The sequence below is a fragment of the Pseudophryne corroboree genome, chromosome 2 (genome assembly GCF_028390025.1).
Source record: "Pseudophryne corroboree isolate aPseCor3 chromosome 2, aPseCor3.hap2, whole genome shotgun sequence".
Lineage (NCBI taxonomy): Eukaryota > Metazoa > Chordata > Amphibia > Anura > Myobatrachidae > Pseudophryne > Pseudophryne corroboree.
The window spans coordinates 232,649,405-232,675,485 of record NC_086445.1 but is presented as its reverse complement, the minus strand read 5'-3'; the positions used below and the strand labels follow the sequence as shown (position 1 = coordinate 232,675,485).

Sequence of the window (26,081 nt, the reverse complement as noted above, 5' to 3'; positions counted from 1 at the left end):
ATTTGATATATGACACTTGCATATTGTGTGCGAGTATTTATGTTGAGCACAAACGGAACTTGTATTGTAAAAGAGCTGTTGCTGCTACTTTGTAGCACTTTGTATACTGATTCAGAGGTTGCACACAGATGTACAAGTGTCATAAATCAAATGAATCAGCACAGTCTCCTGGGACGTATGTTCTAGATGCATTTTTGGCTAAAAGATGCCCGATGCTAGCAGAGTCTCAAAGGTCCTGGAGCGCTGAGAGGGGTTGTTTGGAGTGACTATAGCAATGATGTATGAGAACACATCCGTATGGTTACAAATCTGGAGAGGATAGATAGATTTGACTATCATCCAGTGGTGGGATTCAAATAAATTAACAACAGGTTCTATGTCCTAATGACCATTTTAAGTATACCGAAAGGCAGTTTAATAATTCATGCATTTAATACTCAAATAACACCCATTATACGTTATGCCACACACTATAACGCCAATTACATATTATGATGCACACTGTTATGGCCCTGACACCATTTTATGCCCACACACAATAATGCCACTTACATTGCTAGGGGTCTCCTGTGCATTGCCAGGGGTTTCATACATGTTGCTAGGGGTCTCCTGTGCGTTGCCAGGGGTTTCGTACGTGTTGCTAGGGGGTCTCCTGTGCGTTGCCAGGGCTTTCCTATGTATTGCCAGGTATCTCCTGGTTGCTGCATCAGTAAAGTAGGGAGGGTGGGTGCAGGCATCTGTGGTTACTGCTAGCCCCCGCAGCCCCTGCAGTAGATTGAGACACACTGGGGGCTGTGGAAGCGCTTCTGTACCATAGTAGTGTAAAAAAAAACACCCTCTTAAAATGTCCTCCGCCGAGGAGACAGGCGCTAGAGGTCAAATGTGACCTCTAGCGTCTGTCTCCTCCTTGCCGGCGGACATTTTTGGTTTTTTTTTTTTTCATTGCTATGGTACAGAAGCGCTTCTGCAGCCCCCAGCGCGTCTCAATCTACTGCGGGGGCTGCGGGGGCAGTGGCGGCAAGCTCTACTGGGGTAACGGAATCGGCGCCTATGCTGGCGGCGCTCATTAGCAAGCGGTTCTGAGAACCATACCTAACATTAGGTATCGGTTCTGAAGAACCAGTGCGAACCGGCTGAATCCCACCACTGCTATCATCTGAATATAGATGGTTATGTTATCCAAGTTTGCACTTGCCCCAGCCCAATTTTAGATGCAAGAGATCCATCAGAAACAAGCTTTCCCCAAATGCATGACTCACAAATACAGTAGCTTTCATACATGCCCATAGCACTCACACATCAGGAGGGTTACATTTGATAGCTTTTCCCACCCCTACCGAGAATGTAACTAGCACAAGTGTTGAAAACCTAGGCTGGTTGTAGCAAATCGGATAAAGGTGTGAGGAAGATAAGGTTAGTCGCTAACTAAACTTATCCTAAAACAGGTTTTCCAATAAAGGACTCCTTGGAAGAGTACACCAGCATTTGTGGATGGGTTCAAGCAGTGGCGTAAGTCCATTACAGTTGCCCGGAGGCAAGATAAATATTGGTGCCCCCCTATGTATGTATGTATGTATGTATGTGTGCGTGTGTGTGTGTGTGTGTGTGTGTGTAGAGTGTTCTGAAAAAAATTATATACTGTATTTATACATTTAATTGTATTTTATTTTAAATCACACATTTCTTAGCAGTCATACCCAGGATTAGAAGCCATGACCTGTTACACTAACAGCAGACACTTTACTGATGGAGTTATTTGCTCCTGTAGAGCAAGCATGAGAATTCTAACTATATGAAGTTACGTGTAATTGTCAGAGAAGTATCTTCATATAGTTAGAATTCTCATATTTCCTATACAGGAGCAAATAGCTTCATCAGTAAGGTGTCTGCTTCCAGTGTAATATGTCGTGGTTTCTAATCCTGGGTGTGATACTTGTAAAATGTGTATATTCAGTATAATAGAGAGGGTGTGATTTGTAAGGTGCAGGGACCAGTGAGGAAGTCGGCAACTGACAAGACAGCGACAGCTATCAATTAACTTAATTCACTGGTGTCACAGAATGGGAGGAGAGGTGCCCCCCCCCTTCAGAGCAGGAGCCCGGAGGCAGATGACTCCATTGCCTCCCAGAGTTCTGCCTCTGGGTTCAAGACCCATACTGCTAGATATTCATCACACAATATTGACCCGGGATTGACATCTTATAGAGTAGGTGACTTACCGGCATGCTCAGACACAAAGTTTAGAGCTGAATCTACTGCACCACAAATTTAAAACGAAGAAGGGACAACTAGCATCCCAAGGAACCATCCATGGGGTGCATCACAGGGACCATCTACAATAAATGGGAACAGGTAGGCTAATTCACTTAAAACATAACACTACACTACACTTACACAAACTCCAAGCTGGAGACATGAAGAGGACACAGGAGAGTGGTGTCACACTACCTTCTTTTCCTGTCTCTAATCAGCTGACCTAGGTGTTACCCCAGTCATTATAGTTGTTATGTAATTTAATAACGGAAAATATGTTTTACATTTTGATCTTACATCATTATCTGAACATCTAACCTGGAGAAGTGATAAAGAAGTGAAAAGTGCAAGGTGATAACGCACCAGTCAATCATTACAGATTTGAAAAATGACTGGCTGGTGCGTTATCACCTTGCACTTATCACTGCTTTATCACTTCTTTATCCCTTCTCCAGGCTTAATACATGTGCCCCAATATCTGATATACAGAACATATTGAAAGTAAATCTGTTTTAATGATTCAATTAAAAAAAAAAAAAAAAATAGCACAGATTTTTGGTGAACTGTGAAGCTCTTAGAAGGAAATAGCAGAAAATAATAACTCTCTGAAGGATAATGATTTTGTAGCATATTACTTTATAAGATATCGGGACTGCATCAAATACAAGCATCAATACGGACAGATGATTTCAGCATGTGGCACATGGACCGAGGAAAGAACTGGAAACTGCCTAAAAACACATAGACGGCGTTCGCTAGTGTGGTCAGAATGATCCATCCTTTGGTGGACCACACTATCCATGAACCTGGCATTTCTGGGTGACAATCTTGTGAATGAATGGATCTGTACTGTGAGGAGTGTTGTGTGTGTGTAGGCTTATTTTCCTGCTCAATCATAGCGTGCAGATGAAGGTGGGACTCTGGTTTCTGATGGATCATTTGTAGCCAGTATGGGTTGCGTGTAAGTCCAGATACTAATAGGCTTCCACATGGGGTCACACAGAGTTTCTGCATAGATGGGAGGATTCTCACTTTAGTGTAAGGTAGTAATTAGGCTACCACAGCCATCTGGAAAAGTGGCCGCAAATTAGTGATGTGCACCGGACATTTTTCGGGTTTTGTGTTTTGGTTTTGGATTCGGTTCCGCGGCCGTGTTTTGGATTCGGACGCGTTTTGGCAAAACCTCCCTGAAAATTTTTTGTCGGATTCGGGTGTGTTTTGGATTTGGGTGTTTTTTTACAAAAGACCCTCAAAAACAGCTTAAATCATAGAATTTAGGGGTAATTTTTTTGATCCCATAGTATTATTAACCTCAATAACCATAATTTACACTCATTTTCAGTCTATTCTGAACACCTCACACCTCACAATATTATTTTTAGTCTTAAAATTTGCACCGAGGTCGCTGGATGGCTAAGCTAAGCGGCCCAAGTGGCCGTCACAAACACCTGGCCCATCTAGGAGTGGCACTGCAGTGTCAGGCAAGATGGCACTTCAAAAAAATTGTCCCCAAACAGCACATGATGCAAAGAAAAAAAGAGGCGCACCAAGGTCGCTGTGTGACTAAGCTAAGCGACCCAAGTGGCCGACACAAACACCTGGCCCATCTAGGAGTGGCACTGCAGTGTCAGGCAGGATGGCACTTCAAAAAAATTGTCCACAAACAGCACATGATGCAAAGAAAAATGAAAGAAAAAAGAGGTGCAAGATGGAATTGTCCTTGGGCCCTCCCACCCACCCTTATGTTGTATAAAAAGGACATGCACACTTTAACGAACCCATCATTTCAGCGACAGGGTCTGCCACATGACTGTGACTGAAATGACTGGTTGGTTTGGGCCCCCACCAAAAAATGAAGCAATCAATCTCTCCTTGCACAAACTGGCTCTACAGAGGCAAGATGTCCACCTCATCATCATCCTCCGATTCCTCACCCCTTTCACTGTGTACATCCCCCTCCTCACAGATTATTAATTCGTCCCCACTGGAATCCACCATCTCAGGTCCCGGTGTACTTTCTGGAGGCAATTGCTGCTGGTGAATGTCTCCACGGAGAAATTGATTATAATTCATTTTGATGAATATCATCTTCTCCACATTTTCTGGAAGTAACCTTGTACGCCGATTGCTGACAAGGTGAGCGGCTGCACTAAACACTCTTTCGGAGTACACACTGGAGGGAGGGCAACTTAGGTAGAATAAAGCCAGTTTGTGCAAGGGCCTCCAAATTGCCTCTTTTTCCTGCTAGTATACGTACGGACTGTCTGACGTGCCTACTTGGATGCGGTCACTCATATAATCCTCCACCATTCTTTCAATGGTGAGAGAATCATATGCAGTGACAGTAGACAACATGTCAGTAATCGTTGGCAGGTCCTTCAGTCCGGACCAGATGTCAGCACTCGCTCCAGACTGCCCTGCATCACCGCCAGCGGGAGGGCTCGGAATTCTTAGCCTTTTCCTCGCACCCCCAGTTGCGGGAGAATGTGAAGGAAGAGATGTTGACGGGTCACGTTCCGCTTGACTTGACAATTTTCTCACCAGCAGGTCTTTGAACCTCTGCAGACTTGTGTCTGCCGGAAAGAGAGATACAACGTAGGTTTTAAATCTAGGATCGAGCACGGTGGCCAAAATGTAGTGCTCTGATTTCAACAGATTGACCACCCGTGAATCCTGGTTAAGCGAATTAAGGGCTCCATCCACAAGTCCCACATGCCTAGCGGAATCGCTCTGTTTTAGCTCCTCCTTCAATGTCTCCAGCTTCTTCTGCAAAAGCCTGATGAGGGGAATGACCTGACTCAGGCTGGCAGTGTCTGAACTGACTTCACGTGTGGCAAGTTCAAAGGGTTGCAGAACCTTGCACAACGTTGAAATCATTCTCCACTGCACTTGATTCAGGTGCATTCCCCCTCCTTTGCCTATATCGTGGGCAGATGTATAGGCTTGAATGGCCTTTTGCTGCTCCTCCATCCTCTGAAGCATATAGAGGGTTGAATTCCACCTCGTTACCACCTCTTGCTTCAGATGATGGCAGGGCAGGTTCAGGAATGTTTGGTGGTGCTCCAGTCTTCGGCACGCGGTGGCTGAATGCCGAAAGTGGCCCGCAATTCTTCGGGCCACCGACAGCATCTCTTGCACGCCCCTGTCGTTTTTTAAATAATTCTGCACCACCAAATTCAAGGTATGTGCAAAACATGGGAGGTGCTGGAATTTGCCCAGATGTAATGCACGCACAATATTGGTGGCGTTGTCCGATGTCACAAATCCCCAGGAGAGTCCGATTGGGGTAAGCCATTCTACGATGATGTTCCTCAGTTTCTGTAAGAGGTTTTCAGCTGTGTGCCTCTTCTGGAAAGCGGTGATACAAAGCGTAGCCTGCCTAGGAATGAGTTGGCGTTTGCAAGATGCTGCTACTGGTGCCGCCGCTGCTGTTCTTGCTGCGGGAGGCAATACATCTACCCAGTGGGCTGTCACAGTCATATAGTCCTGAGTCTGCCCTGCTCCACTTGTCCACATGTCCGCGGTTAAGTGGACATTGGGTACAACTGCATTTTTTAGGACACTGGTGACTCTTTTTCTGAGGTCTGTGTACATTTTCAGTATCGCCTGCCTAGAGAAATGGAACCTAGATGGTATTTGGTACCGGGGACACAGTACCTCAATCAAGTCTCTAGTTGCCTCTGAATTAACGGTGGATACCGGAACCACGTTTCCCACCGCCCAGGCTGCCAAGGCCTCAGTTATCCGCTTTGCAGCAGGATGACTGCTGTGATATTTCATCTTCCTCACAAAGGACTGTTGGACAGTCAATTGCTTACTGGAAGTAGTACAAGTGGTCTTCCGACTTCCCCTCTGGGATGACGATACACTCCCAGCAGCAACAACAGCAGTGCCAGCAGCAGTAGGCGTTACACTCAAGGATGCATCGGAGGAATCCCAGGCAGGAGAGGACTCGTCATATTTGCCAGTGACATGGCCTGCAGGACTATTGGATTTCCTGTGTAAGGAGGAAATTGACACTGAGGGAGTCGGTGGTGTGGTTTGCAGGAGCTTGGTTACAAGAGGAAGGGATTTACTGGTCAGTGGACTGCTTACGCTGTCACCCAAAGTTTTTGAACTTGTCACTGACTTCTGATGAATGCGGTCCAGGTGACGTATAAGGGAGGATGTTCCTAGGTGGTTAACGTCCTTACCCCTACTTATTACAGCTTGACAAAGGCAACACATGGCTTGACACCTGTTGTCCGCATTTGTGTTGAAATAATTCCACACCGAAGAGCTGATTTTTTTTGTATTTTGACCAGGCATGTCAATGGCCATATTCGTCCCACGGACAACAGGTGTTTCGCCGGGTGCCTGACTTAAACAAACCACCTCACCATCAGAATCCTCCTTGTCAATTTCCTCCCCAGCACCAGCAACACCCATATCCTCATCCTGGTGTACTTCAACACTGACATCTTCAATTTGACTATCAGGAACTGGACTGCGGGTGCTCCTTCCAGCACTTGCAGGGGGCGTGCAAATGGTGGAAGGCGCAAGCTCTTCCCGTCCAGTGTTGGGAAGGTCAGGCATCGCAACCGACACAATTGGACTCTCCTTAGGGATTTGTGATTTAGAAGAACGCACAGTTCTTTGCTGTGCTTTTGCCAGCTTAAGTCTTTTCATTTTTCTAGCGAGAGGATGAGTGCTTCCATCCTCATGTGAAGCTGAACCACTAGCCATGAACATAGGCCAGGGCCTCAGCCGTTCCTTGCCACTCCGTGTCGTAAATGGCATATTGGCAAGTTTACGCTTCTCCTCAGACGCTTTCAATTTAGATTTTTGGGTCATTTTACTGAGCTTTTGTTTTTTGGATTTTACATGCTCTCTACTATGACATTGGGCATCAGCCTTGGCAGACGACGTTGATGGCATTTCATCGTCTCGGCCATGACTAGTGGCAGCAGCTTCAGCACAAGGTGGAAGTGGATCTTGATCTTTCCCTATTTTAGCCTACACATTTTTGTTCTCCATTTTTTAATGTGTGGAATTATATGCCAGTATCAATAGCAATGGCCTACTACTATATATACTGCGCACAACTGAAATGCACCACAGGTATGGATGGATAGTATACTTGACGACACAGAGGTAGGTACAGCAGTGGCCTACTGTACCATAATGCTATATATTATATACTGGTGGTCAGCAAACTGTGCAAAACTGAAATGCACCACAGGTATGGATGGATAGTATACTTGACGACACAGAGGTAGGTACAGCAGTGGCCTACTGTACCGTAATATTATATACTGGTGGTCAGCAAACTGTGCAAAACTGAAATGCACCACAGGTATGGATAGATAGTATACTTGACGACACAGAGGTAGGTACAGCAGTGGCCTTCTGTACCGTACTCCTATATATTATATACTGGTGGTCAGTAAAATTATGCACTGTACTCCTACTATATACTACAATGCAGCACAGATATGGAGTGTTTTTCAGGCAGACAACGTATACTGGTGGTCACTGTCAGCAAAACTCTGCACTGTACTCCTCCTATATAATACTGCTGCTCCCCAGTCCCCACAATTAAGCAGTGTGAGCACAGATATATGCAGCACACTGAGCACAGTTAACGGATAAGGAGCATTTTTTTCAGGCAGAGAACGGATAAAACTGGTGGTCACTAATCAGCAAAACTCTGCACTGTACTCCTCCTATATTAATAATACAAAGCAAGCACAAATATTTGCATCAACAATGAATAAAAACGGAGAGGACGCCAGCCACGTCCTCTCCCTAACATTTCCAATGCACGAGTGAAAATGGCTGCGACGCACAGCTGCTTATATAGAATCCGAATCTCGCGAGAATCCGACAGCGGGATGATGACGTTCGGGCGCGCTCGGGTTAACCGAGCCATACGGGAGAATGCGAGTATGCCTCGGACCCGTGTAAAATGGGTGAAGTTCGGGGGGGTTCGGTTTCCGAGGAACCGAACCCGCTCATCACTACCGCAAATACATCCGACTCAGAATCAAACATAATCTTTTCCAGACTTGCCCCTTGCGAGTCAGTTTCAGTTTCGAGTTAATCTTTGTTTTGCATGTACGTATTCAAGTTCCCAATTAACACATTACTCTCAAAGGAAGGATTTGTGCACACTCCCTTTTGGCCAAAGTGAAGGAAGGACTTGGCCTGCAGTACTGCATGTTGTACTATGTTGCAGTCATTGACCAACTCCCATTATCTCTTCTGTGGGCAACGCACAATTATAATGTGAGATTTCAGAGACAAAGAAAATGCTACAGTTCCACCTAAAGCAGATTTTAGAAGATACTATCCTTCTGGCCATCTCCATATTGGCAGTAAAACATCACTACCAGAAGTTGACCACTCTATTTTAAGAACTAGGGGGCATATGTATAAAAGTTTAGAGAGTGATAAAGTAGAGAGAGAGATAAAGTAGCAACTAGGTGGAATTCTACACTTTATATGCTTCAGCGGATGGAGGAGCAGCAAAAGGCCATCAAAGGCTACACAATGACCTATGATATAGGGAAAGGAGGGAGAATGTACCATACTCAAGTGCAATGGAGAATACTTTCTGTGTTGTGCAAGGTTCTCAAACCTTTTGAAGTTGCCACATGTGAAGTTAGTTCAGACACTGCCAGCTTAAGAGAGGTTTCCATAAATTTCATCAATTACTACTAATGTAAGGCTCACTGGTCGGTAGTTGCTTGACACTTCCTTGTTCCACTTTTGTGCAGTAGGACTACCTGTGCTCATTTCCAGTCCTCTGGAATTGCTCCTGTAGCCAGGGGCGCTGGCAGCTCTGTCAGACCCGGTACTGAAAGAAGGTGTGGCCAATGCTGGGAGGTGTGGCCAGACCACCTCCTAAGAAAAGTTTTAAAATGAAAATTTAGGGGGGCACTAGCGACAGGAGGGGGTGGGGAGTGATGTGAGGGAGAGAGGACTGGCTGAGTCTAATTTTGCATCTTTGTGTATGGGCTCCTTCACCAATTGTCTTTCTTGTAGTTTGCTATATAAGGAGAGTAATAGTAACAATACATTTCAGCACATATTTGGTTAGTGTTACATTTTGGAATAACTGACTTCTTACTAGTGTTTACACTGGGCCTAATTCAGAGCTGTATGCAAACCTGATGGTTTCATACTGTATATCTCCGAAGGTACAGCGCACGTGCAGAACAAGTCTTTGTTGTCGCACAGAGTGCAGCCTGAGCCATAGCCTGATTAACAGATTGCAGCCATTTGTAGGCGTACTGAGGCCAGGGTCTGTGGCTACAGAGCTGCAAAGGCCAATCTGAGTAACCGCAGTATTACTTAGATGGCCAATGGTCTAGCAGATGATCTGATGCTGCATCATAGACCGCAGCAGGATCATCGATGCTGACAGGAGGCATCTCTTTCCCTCAGGTGCCTCCTGCAGCATTAGCATATTTTGACATCGCTGCTGATTCCAAACACAATGCACCAATGTGAACGGCATCCATTTCTGAAGCAGGCCCACAAACCATTAGTGACAGCAGCATTCCTGTTGTTAAAATGTGTGTGACAGATTTTTGCGGTGACTCACCCTACCAAACCCCAATGGATATGGGGCCTAATTCAGACCTTTTCACTCGCTAGGGTTTTTTTGCAGTCTTGCGTTCTCATAGTCGCAGCCCATAGGGGAGTGTATTTTCGCTTTGCAAGTGTGTGAACGCATGTGTAGCAGAGCTGTACAAACAGATTTTGTGTAGTCTGAGTAGCCCTGGACTTACTCAGCCACTGCAAACACTGCAGCCCTGCGTTTTTCCAACCACTCCCAGAAAACAGTCAATTGACACCCACAAATGGCTTCTTCCTGTCAATCTCCTTGCGAATGCCCGTTCAAATGGATTCTTCGCATAAACCCATCGCTGAGCGGCGATCCGCTTTGTACCCTGCGCATTCGGTGCATATGCATGCGCATTTTAGACCTGATCACCCACTGTACAAAAATGCAGCCTAGCGATCAGGTCTGAGTTAGGCCCCTAGTCTTTATTCTTTAAATAACCATGACTGTATTCCATTGCATCAAGGTGTACTTGAATGGTATATAATGTTCTTCTGTTTCATAAAAGTGGGAATGGTATAACAAAAGATATAAATATTTTTTGATTTTTTTCTTTACCCTGCCTCCTGATTCAGGGTTGCTGTCTATGGGGTATACGCAATTGCGGTCGAATTGCCGCAAATGTCGAAAAACGGGGCATTTTCGACAAAAAACACCTGTCGAATTGGATTCGACAATTCAATACAGTACTTTTCGACAAAAACCCTGCCATTTCAGATTCGACTTTTTGCAATTCGACATTTCTCCAATTCGACATGTCTGCAATGGTAAAAATGCGGCTTTTCGACAAAAGTATATTCAATTGAAGAATGTCGATTCGACAACAGTGCTTTTCGACAGTCATTTCGTCAATTTCATTCCGCCTCATTTTGCTGTCGTGATCTAATAAAAAATTTTAAAAACATGTTTTTTTGTGTTTTTTTTTTATTGCTAATAGCATATCTATTTATATTAGAAGGGATTATCTACTTGGTTTGTCTATTTAGGAGCCACAAGTATTATTTAATATATTTTTTAAAAGAATATATATATTTTTTATTGACTAAAATAATATGGAGAGATCAGTGCATGTTTTTCAGTGGGAAGGTGTGGGAATGGGTTAAAATTCCTGAAAAAAATTGCGTGGGGTCCCCCTCCTAAGCATAACCAGCCTCGGGCTCTTTGAGCTGGTTTTTGTTGTAAAAATACAGGGGGAAAAATGACAGGGGGTCCCCCGTATTTTTAACACCAGCAACTGGGCTCCACTAGCTAGAGAGATAATGCCACAGCCGGGGGACACTTTTATACCGGTCCCTGCGGCCGTGGCATTAAATCCCCAACTAGTCACCCCTGGCCGGGGTACCCTGGAGGAGTGGGGACCCCTTAAAATGTGACCACACTGACCACCAGTATAATATATATTGTGATTGTCTGCTTAGGACTCAGGAGTACTACTTGCAAGTTGCTGATAGTGTGACCAGTGACCTGACCACCAGTTTAATAATCACCACCAGTTTATGAGTTTAATATATATATATATATATATATAATTGTATATAATATATATATAATATTGTATACCACCTAGCACCTACCCGTGTTTTTTTTTTTTTCTTTCTTCTTTATACATACTACTATAGTAGCTTACTGTAGCAGTCTGCGGTGCTGCTGAGCTGACAGTGTCCAGCAGGTCCGTCATCAGTCATTACATAATAAATATATATACCTGTCCGGCTGCAGTACTAGTGATATTATATAATTATATATATATATATATATATATATATTGATTTCATCTCATTATCATCCAGACACAGTACGTTAGTCCACGGCTGTAGCTACCTCTGTGTCGGCACTCGGCAGTCCATCCATAATTGTATACCACCTACCCGTGGTTTTTTTTCTTTCTTCTTTATACATACTACTATAGTAGCTTACTGTAGCAGTCTGCGGTGCTGCTGAGCTGACAGTGTCCAGCAGGTCCGTCATCAGTCATTACATAATAAATATATATACCTGTCCGGCTGCAGTACTAGTGATATTATATATACATATATATTGATTTCATCTCATTATCATCCAGTCTATATTAGCAGCAGACACAGTACGGTAGTCCACGGCTGTAGCTACCTCTGTGTCGGCACTCGGCAGTCCATCCATAATTGTATACCACCTACCCGTGGTTTTTTTTTCTTTCTTCTTTATACATACTACTATAGTAGCTTACTGTAGCAGTCTGTGGTGCTGCTGAGCTGACAGTGTCCAGCAGGTCCGTCATCAGTCATTACATAATAAATATATATACCTGTCCGGCTGCAGTACTAGTGATATTATATACACATATATATTGATTTCATCTCATTATCATCCAGTCTATATTAGCAGCAGACACAGTACGGTAGTCCACGGCTGTAGCTACCTCTGTGTCGGCACTCGGCAGTCCATCCATAATTGTATACCACCTACCCGTGGTTTTTTGTTTTCTTTCTTCTTTATACATACTACTATAGTAGCTTACTGTAGCAGTCTGCGGTGCTGCTGAGCTGACAGTGTCCAGCAGGTCCGTCATCAGTCATTACATAATAAATATATATACCTGTCCGGCTGCAGTACTAGTGATATTATATATACATATATATTGATTTCATCTCATTATCATCCAGTCTATATTATCAGCAGACACAGTACGGTAGTCCACGGCTATAGCTACCTCTGTGTCGGCACTCGGCAGTCCATCCATAATTGTATACCACCTACCCATGGTTTTTTTTTTCTTTCTTCTTTATACATACTACTATAGTAGCTTACTGTAGCAGTCTGCGGTGCTGCTGAGCTGACAGTGTCCAGCAGGTCCGTCATCAGTCATTACATAATAAATATATATACCTGTCCGGCTGCAGTACTAGTGATATTATATATACATATATATTGATTTCATCTCATTATCATCCAGTCTATATTAGCAGCAGACACAGTACGGTAGTCCACGGCTGTAGCTACCTCTGTGTCGGCACTCGGCAGTCCATCCATAAGTATACTAGTATCCATCCATCTCCATTGTTTACCTGAGGTGCCTTTTAGTTGTGCCTATTAAAATATGGAGAACAAAAATGTTGAGGTTCCAAAATTAGGGAAAGATCAAGATCCACTTCCACCTCGTGCTGAAGCTGCTGCCACTAGTCATGGCCGAGACGATGAAATGCCAGCAACGTCGTCTGCCAAGGCCGATGCCCAATGTCATAGTACAGAGCATGTAAAATCCAAAACACCAAATATCAGTAAAAAAAGGACTCCAAAACCTAAAATAAAATTGTCGGAGGAGAAGCGTAAACTTGCCAATATGCCATTTACCACACGGAGTGGCAAGGAACGGCTGAGGCCCTGGCCTATGTTCATGGCTAGTGGTTCAGCTTCACATGAGGATGGAAGCACTCAGCCTCTCGCTAGAAAAATGAAAAGACTCAAGCTGGCAAAAGCACCGCAAAGAACTGTGCGTTCTTCGAAATCCCAAATCCACAAGGAGAGTCCAATTGTGTCGGTTGCGATGCCTGACCTTCCCAACACTGGACGGGAAGAGCTTGCGCCTTCCACCATTTGCACGCCCCCTGCAAGTGCTGGAAGGAGCACCCGCAGTCCAGTTCCTGATAGTCAGATTGAAGATGTCAGTGTTGAAGTACACCAGGATGAGGAGGATATGGGTGTTGCTGGCGCTGGGGAGGAAATTGACAAGGAGGATTCTGATGGTGAGGTGGTTTGTTTAAGTCAGGCACCCGGGGAGACACCTGTTGTCCGTGGGAGGAATATGGCCGTTGACATGCCTGGTCAAAATACCAAAAAAATCAGCTCTTCGGTGTGGAAGTATTTCAACAGAAATGCGGACAACATTTGTCAAGTCGTGTGTTGCCTTTGTCAAGCTGTAATAAGTAGGGGTAAGGACGTTAACCACCTCGGAACATCCTCCCTTATACGTCACCTGCAGCGCATTCATAATAAGTCAGTGACAAGTTCAAAAACTTTGGGCGACAGCGGAAGCAGTCCACTGACCAGTAAATCCCTTCCTCTTGTAACCAAGCTCACGCAAACCACCCCACCAACTCCCTCAGTGTCAATTTCCTCCTTCCCCAGGAATGCCAATAGTCCAGCAGGCCATGTCACTGGCAATTCTGACGATTCCTCTCCTGCCTGGGATTCCTCCGATGCATCCTTGCGTGTAACGCCTACTGCTGCTGGCGCTGCTGTTGTTGCTGCTGGGAGTCGATGGTCATCCCAGAGGGGAAATCGTAAGACCACTTTTACTACTTCCACCAAGCAATTGACTGTCCAACAGTCCTTTGCGAGGAAGATGAAATATCACAGCAGTCATCCTGCTGCAAAGCGGATAACTGAGGCCTTGGCATCCTGGGTGGTGAGAAACGTGGTTCCGGTATCCATCATTACTGCAGAGCCAACTAGAGACTTGTTGGAGGTACTGTGTCCCCGGTACCAAATACCATCTAGGTTCCATTTCTCTAGGCAGGCGATACCGAAAATGTACACAGACCTCAGAAAAAGAGTCACCAGTGTCCTAAAAAATGCAGCTGTACCCAATGTCCACTTAACCACGGACATGTGGACAAGTGGAGCAGGGCAGGGTCAGGACTATATGACTGTGACAGCCCACTGGGTAGATGTATGGACTCCCGCCGCAAGAACAGCAGCGGCAGCACCAGTAGCAGCATCTCGCAAACGCCAACTCTTTCCTAGGCAGGCTACGCTTTGTATCACCGGTTTCCAGAATACGCACACAGCTGAAAACCTCTTACGGCAACTGAGGAAGATCATCGCGGAATGGCTTACCCCAATTGGACTCTCCTGTGGATTTGTGGCATCGGACAACGCCAGCAATATTGCGTGTGCATTAAATCTGGGCAAATTCCAGCACGTCCCATGTTTTGCACATACCTTGAATTTGGTGGTGCAGAATTTTTTAAAAAACGACAGGGGCGTGCAAGAGATGCTGTCGGTGGCCCGAAGAATTGCGGGACACTTTCGGCGTACAGGCACCACGTACAGAAGACTGGAGCAACACCAAAAACGCCTGAACCTGCCCTGCCATCATCTGAAGCAAGAAGTGGTAACGAGGTGGAATTCAACCCTATATATGCTTCAGAGGTTGGAGGAGCAGCAAAAGGCCATTCAAGCCTATACAATTCAGCACGATATAGGAGGTGGAATGCACCTGTCTCAAGCGCAGTGGAGAATGATTTCAACATTGTGCAAGGTTCTGCTGCCCTTTGAACTTGCCACACGTGAAGTCAGTTCAGACACTGCCAGCCTGAGTCAGGTCATTCCCCTCATCAGGCTTTTGCAGAAGAAGCTGGAGACATTGAAGGAGGAGCTAACACGGAGCGATTCCGCTAGGCATGTGGGACTTGTGGATGGAGCCCTTAATTCGCTTAACAAGGATTCACGGGTGGTCAATCTGTTGAAATCAGAGCACTACATTTTGGCCACCGTGCTCGATCCTAGATTTAAAACCTACCTTGGATCTCTCTTTCCGGCAGACACAAGTCTGCTGGGGTTCAAAGACCTGCTGGTGAGAAAATTGTCAAGTCAAGCGGAACGCGACCTGTCAACATCTCCTCCTTCACATTCTCCCGCAACTGGGGGTGCGAGGAAAAGGCTCAGAATTCCGAGCCCACCCGCTGGCGGTGATGCAGGGCAGTCTGGAGCGACTGCTGATGCTGACATCTGGTCCGGACTGAAGGACCTGTCAACGATTACGGACATGTCGTCTACGGTCACTGCATATGATTCTCTCCCCATTGAAAGAATGGTGGAGGATTATATGAGTGACCGCATCCAAGTAGGCACGTCACACAGTCCGTACTTATACTGGCAGGAAAAAGAGGCAATTTGGAGGCCCTTGCACAAACTGGCTTTATTCTACCTAAGTTGCCCTCCCACAAGTGTGTACTCCGAAAGAGTGTTTAGTGCCGCCGCTCACCTTGTCAGCAATCGGCGTACGAGGTTACTTCCAGAAAATGTGGAGAAGATGATGTTCATTAAAATGAATTATAATCAATTCCTCCGTGGAGACATTGACCAGCAGCAATTGCCTCCACAAAGTACACAGGGAGCTGAGATGGTGGATTCCAGTGGGGACGAATTGATAATCTGTGAGGAGGGGGATGTACACGGTGATATATCGGAGGATGATGATGAGGTGGACATCTTGCCTCTGTAGAGCCAGTTTGTGCAAGGAGAGATTAATTGCTTCTTTTTTGGTGGGGGTCCAAACCAACCCGTCATTTCAGTCACAGTCGTGTGGCAGACCCTGTCACTGAAATGATGGGTTGGTTAAAGTGTGCATGTCCTGTTTATACAACATAAGGGTGGGTGGGAGGGCCCAAGGACAATTCCATCTTGCACCTCTTTTTTCTTTAATTTTTCTTTGCGTCATGTGCTGTTTGGGGAGTGTTTTTTGGAAGGGCCATCCTGCGTGACACTGCAGTGCCACTCCTAGATGGGCCCGGTGTTTGTGTCGGCCACTAGGGTCGCTTATCTTACTCACACAGCTACCTCATTGCGCCTCTTTTTTTCTTTGCGTCATGTGCTGCTTGGGGAGTGTTTTTTGGAAGGGCCATCCTGCGTGACACTGCAGTGCCACTCCTAGATGGGCCCGGTGTTTGTGTCGGCCACTAGGGTCGCTTATCTTACTCACACAGCTACCTCATTGCGCCTCTTTTTTTCTTTGCGTCATGTGCTGTTTGGGGAGTGTTTTTTGGAAGGGCCATCCTGCGTGACACTGCAGTGACACTCCTAGATGGGCCCGGTGTTTGTGTCGGCCACTAGGGTCGCTTATCTTACTCACACAGCTACCTCATTGCGCCTCTTTTTTTCTTTGCGTCATGTGCTGCTTGGGGAGTGTTTTTTGGAAGGGCCATCCTGCGTGACACTGCAGTGCCACTCCTAGATGGGCCCGGTGTTTGTGTCGGCCACTAGGGTCGCTTAGCTTACTCACACAGCTACCTCATTGCGCCTCTTTTTTTCTTTGCGCCATGTGCTGTTTGGGGAGTGTTTTTTGGAAGGGCCATCCTGCGTGACACTGCAGTGCCACTCCTAGATGGGCCCGGTGTTTGTGTCGGCCACTAGGGTCGCTTATCTTACTCACACAGCTACCTCATTGCGCCTCTCTTTTTTTCTTTGCGTCATGTGCTGTTTGGGGAGTGTTTTTTGGAAGGGCCATCCTGCGTGACACTGCAGTGCCACTCCTAGATGGGCCCGGTGTTTGTGTCGGCCACTAGGGTCGCTTATCTTACTCACACAGCTACCTCATTGCGCCTCTTTTTTTCTTTGCGTCATGTGCTGTTTGGGGAGTGTTTTTTGGAAGGGCCATCCTGCGTGACACTGCAGTGCCACTCCTAGATGGGCCCGGTGTTTGTGTCGGCCACTAGGGTCGCTTAGCTTACTCACACAGCTACCTCATTGCGCCTCTTTTTTTCTTTGCGTCATGTGCTGTTTGGGGAGTGTTTTTTGGAAGGGCCATCCTGCGTGACACTGCAGTGCCACTCCTAGATGGGCCCGGTGTTTGTGTCGGCCACTAGGGTCGCTTATCTTACTCACACAGCTACCTCATTGCGCCTCTTTTTTTCTTTGCGTCATGTGCTGTTTGGGGAGTGTTTTTTGGAAGGGCCATCCTGCGTGACACTGCAGTGCCACTCCTAGATGGGCCCGGTGTTTGTGTCGGCCACTAGGGTCGCTTAGCTTACTCACACAGCTACCTCATTGCGCCTCTTTTTTTCTTTGCGTCATGTGCTGTTTGGGGAGTGTTTTTTGGAAGGGCCATCCTGCGTGACACTGCAGTGCCACTCCTAGATGGGCCCGGTGTTTGTGTCGGCCACTAGGGTCGCTTATCTTACTCACACAGCTACCTCATTGCGCCTCTTTTTTTCTTTGCGTCATGTGCTGTTTGGGGAGTGTTTTTTGGAAGGGCCATCCTGCGTGACACTGCAGTGCCACTCCTAGATGGGCCCGGTGTTTGTGTCGGCCACTAGGGTCGCTTATCTTACTCACACAGCTACCTCATTGCGCCTCTCTTTTTTTCTTTGCGTCATGTGCTGTTTGGGGAGTGTTTTTTGGAAGGGCCATCCTGCGTGACACTGCAGTGCCACTCCTAGATGGGCCCGGTGTTTGTGTCGGCCACTAGGGTCGCTTATCTTACTCACACAGCTACCTCATTGCGCCTCTTTTTTTCTTTGCGTCATGTGCTGTTTGGGGAGTGTTTTTTGGAAGGGCCATCCTGCGTGACACTGCAGTGCCACTCCTAGATGGGCCCGGTGTTTGTGTCGGCCACTAGGGTCGCTTAGCTTACTCACACAGCTACCTCATTGCGCCTCTTTTTTTCTTTGCGTCATGTGCTGTTTGGGGAGTGTTTTTTGGAAGGGCCATCCTGCGTGACACTGCAGTGCCACTCCTAGATGGGCCCGGTGTTTGTGTCGGCCACTAGGGTCGCTTAGCTTACTCACACAGCTACCTCATTGCGCCTCTTTTTTTCTTTGCGTCATGTGCTGTTTGGGGAGTGTTTTTTGGAAGGGCCATCCTGCGTGACACTGCAGTGCCACTCCTAGATGGGCCCGGTGTTTGTGTCGGCCACTAGGGTCGCTTAGCTTACTCACACAGCTACCTCATTGCGCCTCTTTTTTTCTTTGCGTCATGTGCTGTTTGGGGAGTGTTTTTTGGAAGGGCCATCCTGCGTGACACTGCAGTGCCACTCCTAGATGGGCCCGGTGTTTGTGTCGGCCACTAGGGTCGCTTATCTTACTCACACAGCTACCTCATTGCGCCTCTTTTTTTCTTTGCGTCATGTGCTGTTTGGGGAGTGTTTTTTGGAAGGGCCATCCTGCGTGACACTGCAGTGCCACTCCTAGATGGGCCCGGTGTTTGTGTCGGCCACTAGGGTCGCTTATCTTACTCACACAGCTACCTCATTGCGCCTCTTTTTTTCTTTGCGTCATGTGCTCTTTGGGGAGTGTTTTTTGGAAGGGCCATCCTGCGTGACACTGCAGTGCCACTCCTAGATGGGCCCGGTGTTTGTGTCGGCCACTAGGGTCGCTTATCTTACTCACACAGCTACCTCGGTGCAAATTTTAGGACTAAAAATAATATTGTGAGGTGTGAGGTATTCAGAATAGACTGAAAATGAGTGGAAATTATGGTTTTTGAGGTTAATAATACTTTGGGATCAAAATGACCCCCAAATTCTATGATTTAAGCTGTTTTTTTAGGGTTTTTTGAAAAAAACACCCGAATCCAAAACACACCCGAATCCGACAAAAAAAATTCGGTGAGGTTTTGCCAAAACGTGGTCGAACCCAAAACACGGCCGCGGAACCGAACACAAAACCAAAACACAAAACCCGAAAAATTTCAAGTGCACATCTCTAGTCCCCCCTCCAGCCACCCAAGGGCCAGGGGTGAAGCCCGAGGCTGTCCCCCTGTCCAAGGGCAGCGGATGGGAGGCTGATAGCCAAGTGTAAAAAAAAAGAATATTGTTTTTTGTAGCAGAACTACAAGTCCCAGCAAGCCTCCCCCACAAGCTGGTACTTTGAGACCCACAAGTACCAGCATGCGGGGGGAAAACAGGCCCGCTGGTACCTGTAGTTCTACTACAAAAAAAATACCCAAATAAAAACATTACACACACACTGTGACAGTACAACTTTATTACATACATGCACACTGACATACACACATACTTACCTGTAAATAAAATTATACTCCCAACAATCCAGTGTAGATCGGTCCTCTTCAGAGTTTGTAATCCACGTACTTGGCAAAATAAAAAATGCACATGGGACCCCTTTCCCCGACTGCCGGGACCCCCCGTGACTGCTGTCAAAGAGGGTCCCTTCAGCCAATCAGGGAGCGCCACGTCGTGGCACTCTCCTGATTGACTGTGCGTGTCTGAGCTGTCAGGCGGCGCACTCGAGATACAATGGAGCGTATAGGCGCTCCATTATATCCAATGGTGGGAACTTTGCGGTCAGCAGTTGAGGTTACTCGCGGTCAACCACTGACCACAAAGTTCCCACCATTGAATATAATTGGCTGTGCGCGTCTGAGCTGTCAGGCGGCGCACTCGAGATACAATGGAGCGCATAGGCGCTCCATTGTATCTCGAGTGCGCCGCCTGACAGCTCAGACGCGCACAGCCAATCAGGAGAGTGCCACGACGTGGCGCTCCCTGATTGGCTGAAGGGACCCTTTTGACAGCAGTCATGGGGGGTCCCGGCAGTTGGGGAAAGGGGTCCCATGTGTAAACATGGGACCCCTTTCAGTGTGTGGTCCGTGGTTTGCGTTTTTTTATTTTGCCAAGTACTGAAGAGGACCGATCTACACTGGATTGTTGGGAGTATAATTTTATTTACAGGTACCCCGTGGATTCTACGTGGAGAAGGGGACCGAGCCTCGTGTCAACATAGGTAAGTATGTGTGTATGTCGGTGTGCATGTATGTAATAAAGTTGTACTGTCACGGTGTGTGTGTACTGTTTTTATTTGGGTATTTTTTGTAGTAGAACTACAGGTACCAGCGGGCCATTTCCCCCCCGCATGCTGGTACTTGTGGTTCTCCAAGTACCAGCTTGCAGGGGAGGCTTGCTGGGACTTGTAGTTCTGCTACAAAAGAAACAATATTCTTTTTTTTTACACTTGGCTATCAGCCTCCCATCCGCCGCCCTTGGATGGGGGGGGCAGCCTCGGGCTTCACCCCTGGCCCTTGGGTGGCTGGAGGGGGGGACCCCTTGATTTAAGGGGTCCTCACTCCTCCAGGGTACCCCAGCCAGGGGTGACTAGTTGGGGATTTAATGCCACGGCCGCAGAGACCGGTATAAAAGTGTCCCCCGGCTGTGGCATTATCTCTCTAGCTAGTGGAGCCCGATGCTGGTGTTAAAAATACGGGGGACCCCTACGTGTTTTGTCCCCTGTATTTTTGGCACCAGGACCGGACGCAGAGCCCTGTGCTGGTTGTTAAAATATGGGGGATCCCCTGTAATTTTTTCCCCGTATTTTTACAACCAGGACCGGCTCAAACAGCCCGAGGCTGGTTATGCTTAGGAGGGGGGACCCCAGGCAATTTTTTTCAGGGTTTTTTTTAACACTTTTGTGCCGTCCATGAAGTCGAATCCAGGACGCACACTATTCGTCAATTGGTCCGTTTTTCGACAGCGGGACTGTCGAATCCGTTTTTTATTGAATATGTCGAATTTGGGTCCCGGCGGCCAGGATTCGACTGTCGAATTGTGTCCAATCCAAAAACGGTCGAATTCTAGCCAGAATTCGACCGCAATTGCATATACCAGTATAAGTATATAACTGTAATTGTGTTGTGACAATTTTTTTTTCACTTTTCTTGCCTCATGTTTACTATCTCTGATATTTATTTAATGTAATATGTGACACTATGCATTACATAAAACAGTAAAGTGCATATACATTGTGAGATATTGACTATCTCCGATTTTGACTTTGCAATGTCCCCTGAACTCTCCAGAGCCCTGAACCATCGATATTGATTATCTTTACTTGAGATTTTGACTAAGTGCCAATTTTGACTATACTACAGTATGTGCTAGATCAGAGGTTCTCAAACTCGGTCCTCGGGGGCATACACAGTGCATGTTTTGCAGGTCTCCTCACAGAATCGCAAGTGAAATAATTAGCTCCACCTGTGGACCTTTTAAAATGTGTCAGTGAGTAATTAATACACCTGTGCACCTGCTGGGTTACCTGCAAAACATGCACTGTGTGTGCCCCCGAGGACCGAGTTTGAGAACCTCTGTGCTAGATTGTACACAACATAGGGGGTAATTCAGACCTGATCATAGCAGCATATTTGTTCGCAGTTGGGCAAAACCATGGGGGTAATTCAGAGTTGATCGCAGCAGCAAATTTGTTAGCAGTTGGACAAAACCATGGCCCTCATTCCGAGTTGTTCGCTCGCAAGGCGATTTTAGCAGAGTTGCTCACGCTAAGCCGCCGCCTACTGGGAGTGAATCTTAGCATCTTAAAATTGCGAACGAAGTAATCGCAATATTGCGATTACACACCTCGTAGCAGTTTCTGAGTAGCTTCAGACTTACTCGGCATCTGCGATCAGTTCAGTGCTTGTCGTTCCTGGTTTGACGTCACAAACACACCCAGCGTTCGCCCAGACACTCCCCCGTTTCTCCGGCCACTCCTGCGTTTTTTCCGGAAACGGTAGCGTTTTTTCCCACACGCCCATAAAACGGCCTGTTTCCGCCCAGTAACACCCATTTCCTGTCAATCACATTACGATCGCCAGAACGATGAAAAAGCCGTGAGTAAAATTACTAAGTGCATAGCAAATTTACTTGGCGCAGTCGCAGTGCGGACATTGCGCATGCGCATTAAGCGGAAAATCGCTGCGATGCGAAGATTTTTTCCGAGCGAACAACTCGGAATGAGGGCCCATGTGCACTGCAGGTGTGGCAGATATAACATGTGCAGAGAGTTAGATTTGGGTGAGTTATTTTGTTTCTGTGCAGAGTAAATACTGCCTGCTTTATTTTTACACTGCAATTTAGATTTCAGTTTGAACACACCCCACCCAAATCTAACTCTCTCTGCACATGTTACATCTGCCCCCCCTGCGGTGCACATGGTTTTGCCCAACTGCTAACAAATTTGCTGCTACGATCAGGTCTGAATTACCCCCATAGTCAGGACTAACTTGCCTGCACAGTCTATCTTTTCTTGCGATACCGACCCCGCGGGCGCTGCATCGGTATCACAAGCTGTATACACACGTTGCAATTTGAACTAACTTTCCTTATTTTGACTATATAGTAAAAATCGTAAGGTTACATCACACCGTGTGTATGCACCTAAGAACACCATAGAATCTTTATTGATATCAATCAGGTATGAATACATATTGGGCCTTCAATTCCAGCTAGTTAGCCCATACTTTTAAAGAAACAAGAATATAAATGGCAAAACCAACCTGGTTTTTGCCTTTTAAATTATTGCCACTATAAAACTACGGTTTAACTTGCTGGAGTCGCCCCCAAGCTTGCATCTCACAGGCTTTTACATAAGGGCCATGATGTGGTTTCATATTATACACGATATGTAGTTCAGTCCTGCTGTAAAAATATTGGGAGAGATTTATCAAAGCTTGGAACGAGATGAAGTAGAGATAGATTAAGTACCAACCAATCACATCATATCATTTTAAAAACACAAGCTGTAAAGTGACATAAGCTGATCAGTTAGTACTTTATCTCTCTCCCAGCTTTGATAAACCATACCCCATTATTTGCAAAATAAGACTATTTATGCTACTGTATACAGTATATCAATTTGTTGATATCATGTGAAACAGGAGGATAAGTGAGGGATTGCACAATGTTTATGAATAATACAAAGGTCCAATAAGCTTTACTAGCACAGAACATGTTCCTAATCTATGTTCATCCTATTTCAGACACTCCTGTCCTGACCTGCAATGCCAGACGAGATGAGTTTGGAGTCCGAGGACCAACATGAGGAGATTCACAACTGGACAGAGCTTATGTACTACTTAAATAACACATTCTCTCTCTGTGAGGTTGACTTGGATGAAGGTGTAAAGAACGTGTTCCTCTTCATTTTCTATCTTGTTATATTTGTTTTTGGCCTGGCTGGAAATCTGATAGTGATATGGGTCAACTGGCAATCGAGAAGAAGCAAAAGTTCTATTAACCTATACATTCTCAACATGGCTGTGGCTGACCTTGGGGTGGTTCTTTCCTTGCCTTTCTGGATGCTAGAGGCAATGTTGGAATATACTTGGCTTTGGGGTGGGTTTCTTTGCAGATTTACACATTATTTCTACTTTGCCAATATGTTCAGTAGTATATTCTTTCTCACCGCTCTCAGTGTGGAGCGTTACATGACTTTAACATCTACTTCAGTTTTTTGGCGACAAAACCAGCATCGGATCCGTAAAGCCCTTTGTATTGGGATCTGGGTGTTGTCTGCCATATTTCCAATACCAGATGTTATTCACATGCAGTTGGTGGATGGTACAGAACCTGTGTGTATGTTCATGGCACCATTTGAGACCTATGATGAATGGGCTCTTGCTGTAACTCTAATGACAACGATTATTGGGTTCATAATTCCTTTCTCTATAATTCTTGTTTACAATCTGATGACTGCCTACCACCTTAAGAAATCTGGAAGACCAGAAAGCCGGAGACATTGTCGGCTCATCTATGCTTACATATTGACTTTCCTGCTTAGTTGGCTTCCCTACCATGCTACGGTGATTACTCTGACTCTGCATGGGACTCACATCTTTGTCAATTGTCATTTGGTCCACGTTCTATACTTTTTCTATGAGATTATTGACTGCACTTCTTTGTTTCATTGTATGGCTAATCCAGTCCTTTACAACTTCCTAAGCAAGGATTTCAGGGGCAAAGTCATCAATGCAGTGGTTAAATACATACCAAAGGAGAAAAGGGTTGGTGCCAGCCCTGAAGAACGATCTACATCCATCACGGATCATTCTGTTGTGATAACTAAAGAGCCTGCCCCATTGGCAAATATTCCTGCCCTTACTATTCTAGAAGAGAAAGCGGTGTAATAAAAAAAAGTCTTCCGCAGAAAAAAGTTATAACAATATAGGCTTCTACGACTTTCTCTTGCATACTGTATTCATGTTCATTGAAAGGTCCCTTGACTGTCATCAGAATATATATTCAATGTTCCTATCAAAATGCACCTCATGAGAATTATTTTAAGTTGCCTTGGAACATGTGATAACTTTGACAATAATGTATAACAATCTACATCAGGCGAATGGTATAAGTTTAAATTGCAGTTAAATAAGCACTAAGGAAATAATGAAAAGCAGGCCATATGCAGACCATCTTGCCACCCGGCATCAGCACTCTACAAAACTGGACAGATCTGAACCTTTACAGATGTGCGGAGTGGTTTTACCACAATGTGGAACTGTTACTGCAGCCAGCAGATGACCACACACAAAAGTTAAAAGTGTTCACCTGGCAGATGGATTTTAGGATATGCCTGTAAATGGTCCAATCAATTTTGATTGGATCATTCTTGTGCATGCTGATCATTTGGAGCCACAAATGCACATTTTAAAGCAATTGTGCCCATACTGTAAATTGGCCTTACTTAAGTCTTTGGTTTCCGCTCAGGTAAGAGGAATATTAAAAAATCGCAAACCAGGCTTGGCTGAACATGTACAACTAATTCATAGATATTGCCGCATTCTAAGATGCAGAAAACACCAATACACACAAATATTAACCTTGCTATATTTAGCTTAGAAGTGTCATCTTGGATTAAGGACACTCCAGAAAGGATGAGTGGATTACAGAAACAAAAATCAATTTGTATATACTGAACATTTTGTAACAAATACCTAAATGTTTGTATCATATATGTAAGAATGTATTTTCATTAAAAATATGAAAAGGATTTTAACTATGGCCTTGGTCCAAAAACAAACTTACTATTAAACATAAACGAATGACATGTTGACACAGGGAAGGGTGGCTTTTGCACTTCTGCTTTTGTTGAACTACATCCCCTATGACTTTTGGGAACAGATGGAGAGTCGAAGACTGCCCATCCCAGTTGGACTTTGACTTGTTATTTCATAAGAACAGTTTGCACATGTTACAGTGTGTGCTATGCTAATGATGACAAGAATGAACTGAGGTATCTTAATATTTCGAAACTTTATTATTCTTAAAGTCAAATGGCATAAACCTATATATTGGTCCAGGGGCGTTTTAAGAAAGGAGGAGGCCTGTGTGCAGCCTCCTCCAACCGAGCCCCCTCCTCTCTGCCAGTAGTGACGCAGAGTCTGAGCCAGTGCCGTAACTAGGCATTTTAGCGCTGTGTGCAAGAAATGGCATTGGCTCCCCCCATGCAAGATTGGGGCAGTGCGCACCTAAGGCGCGCCAAAAATATATAGGGGTGTGGCTTCATGGGAAAGGGGTGTGGCCACAAAATAATACCAATTCATACTATGGTGCACAGTAGTCTCCATTATTCAAATGATGCTGCACAGTAGCGCCACTACACCAGGTAGAGCCCCTTTTACACATTACGGCAGACAGCGTCCCCCTTTTACACATTACGGCAGACAGCGTCCCCCTTTTCACACATTACGGCAGACAGAGTCCCCCTTTTTACACATTACGGCAGACAGCGTC

The 26,081-nt window shown here is 45.7% G+C and overlaps 1 protein-coding gene across 2 annotated transcripts in view; it reads left to right on the top strand.

Moving 5' to 3' along the window:
- Positions 1-25,342, top strand: part of GPR182 (G protein-coupled receptor 182) — an 81,724-nt gene extending 56,382 nt beyond the window's left edge. For both annotated transcript variants that reach the window (XM_063952449.1, XM_063952448.1), the window contains one exon: positions 23,330-25,342. In XM_063952449.1, the coding sequence (XP_063808519.1) occupies positions 23,351-24,475 (1,125 nt within the window). In that variant the 5' untranslated portion in view covers positions 23,330-23,350 and the 3' untranslated portion in view covers positions 24,476-25,342. The remainder of the gene's footprint in view (positions 1-23,329) is intronic.
- The last annotated feature ends 739 nt before the right edge of the window (positions 25,343-26,081 follow it).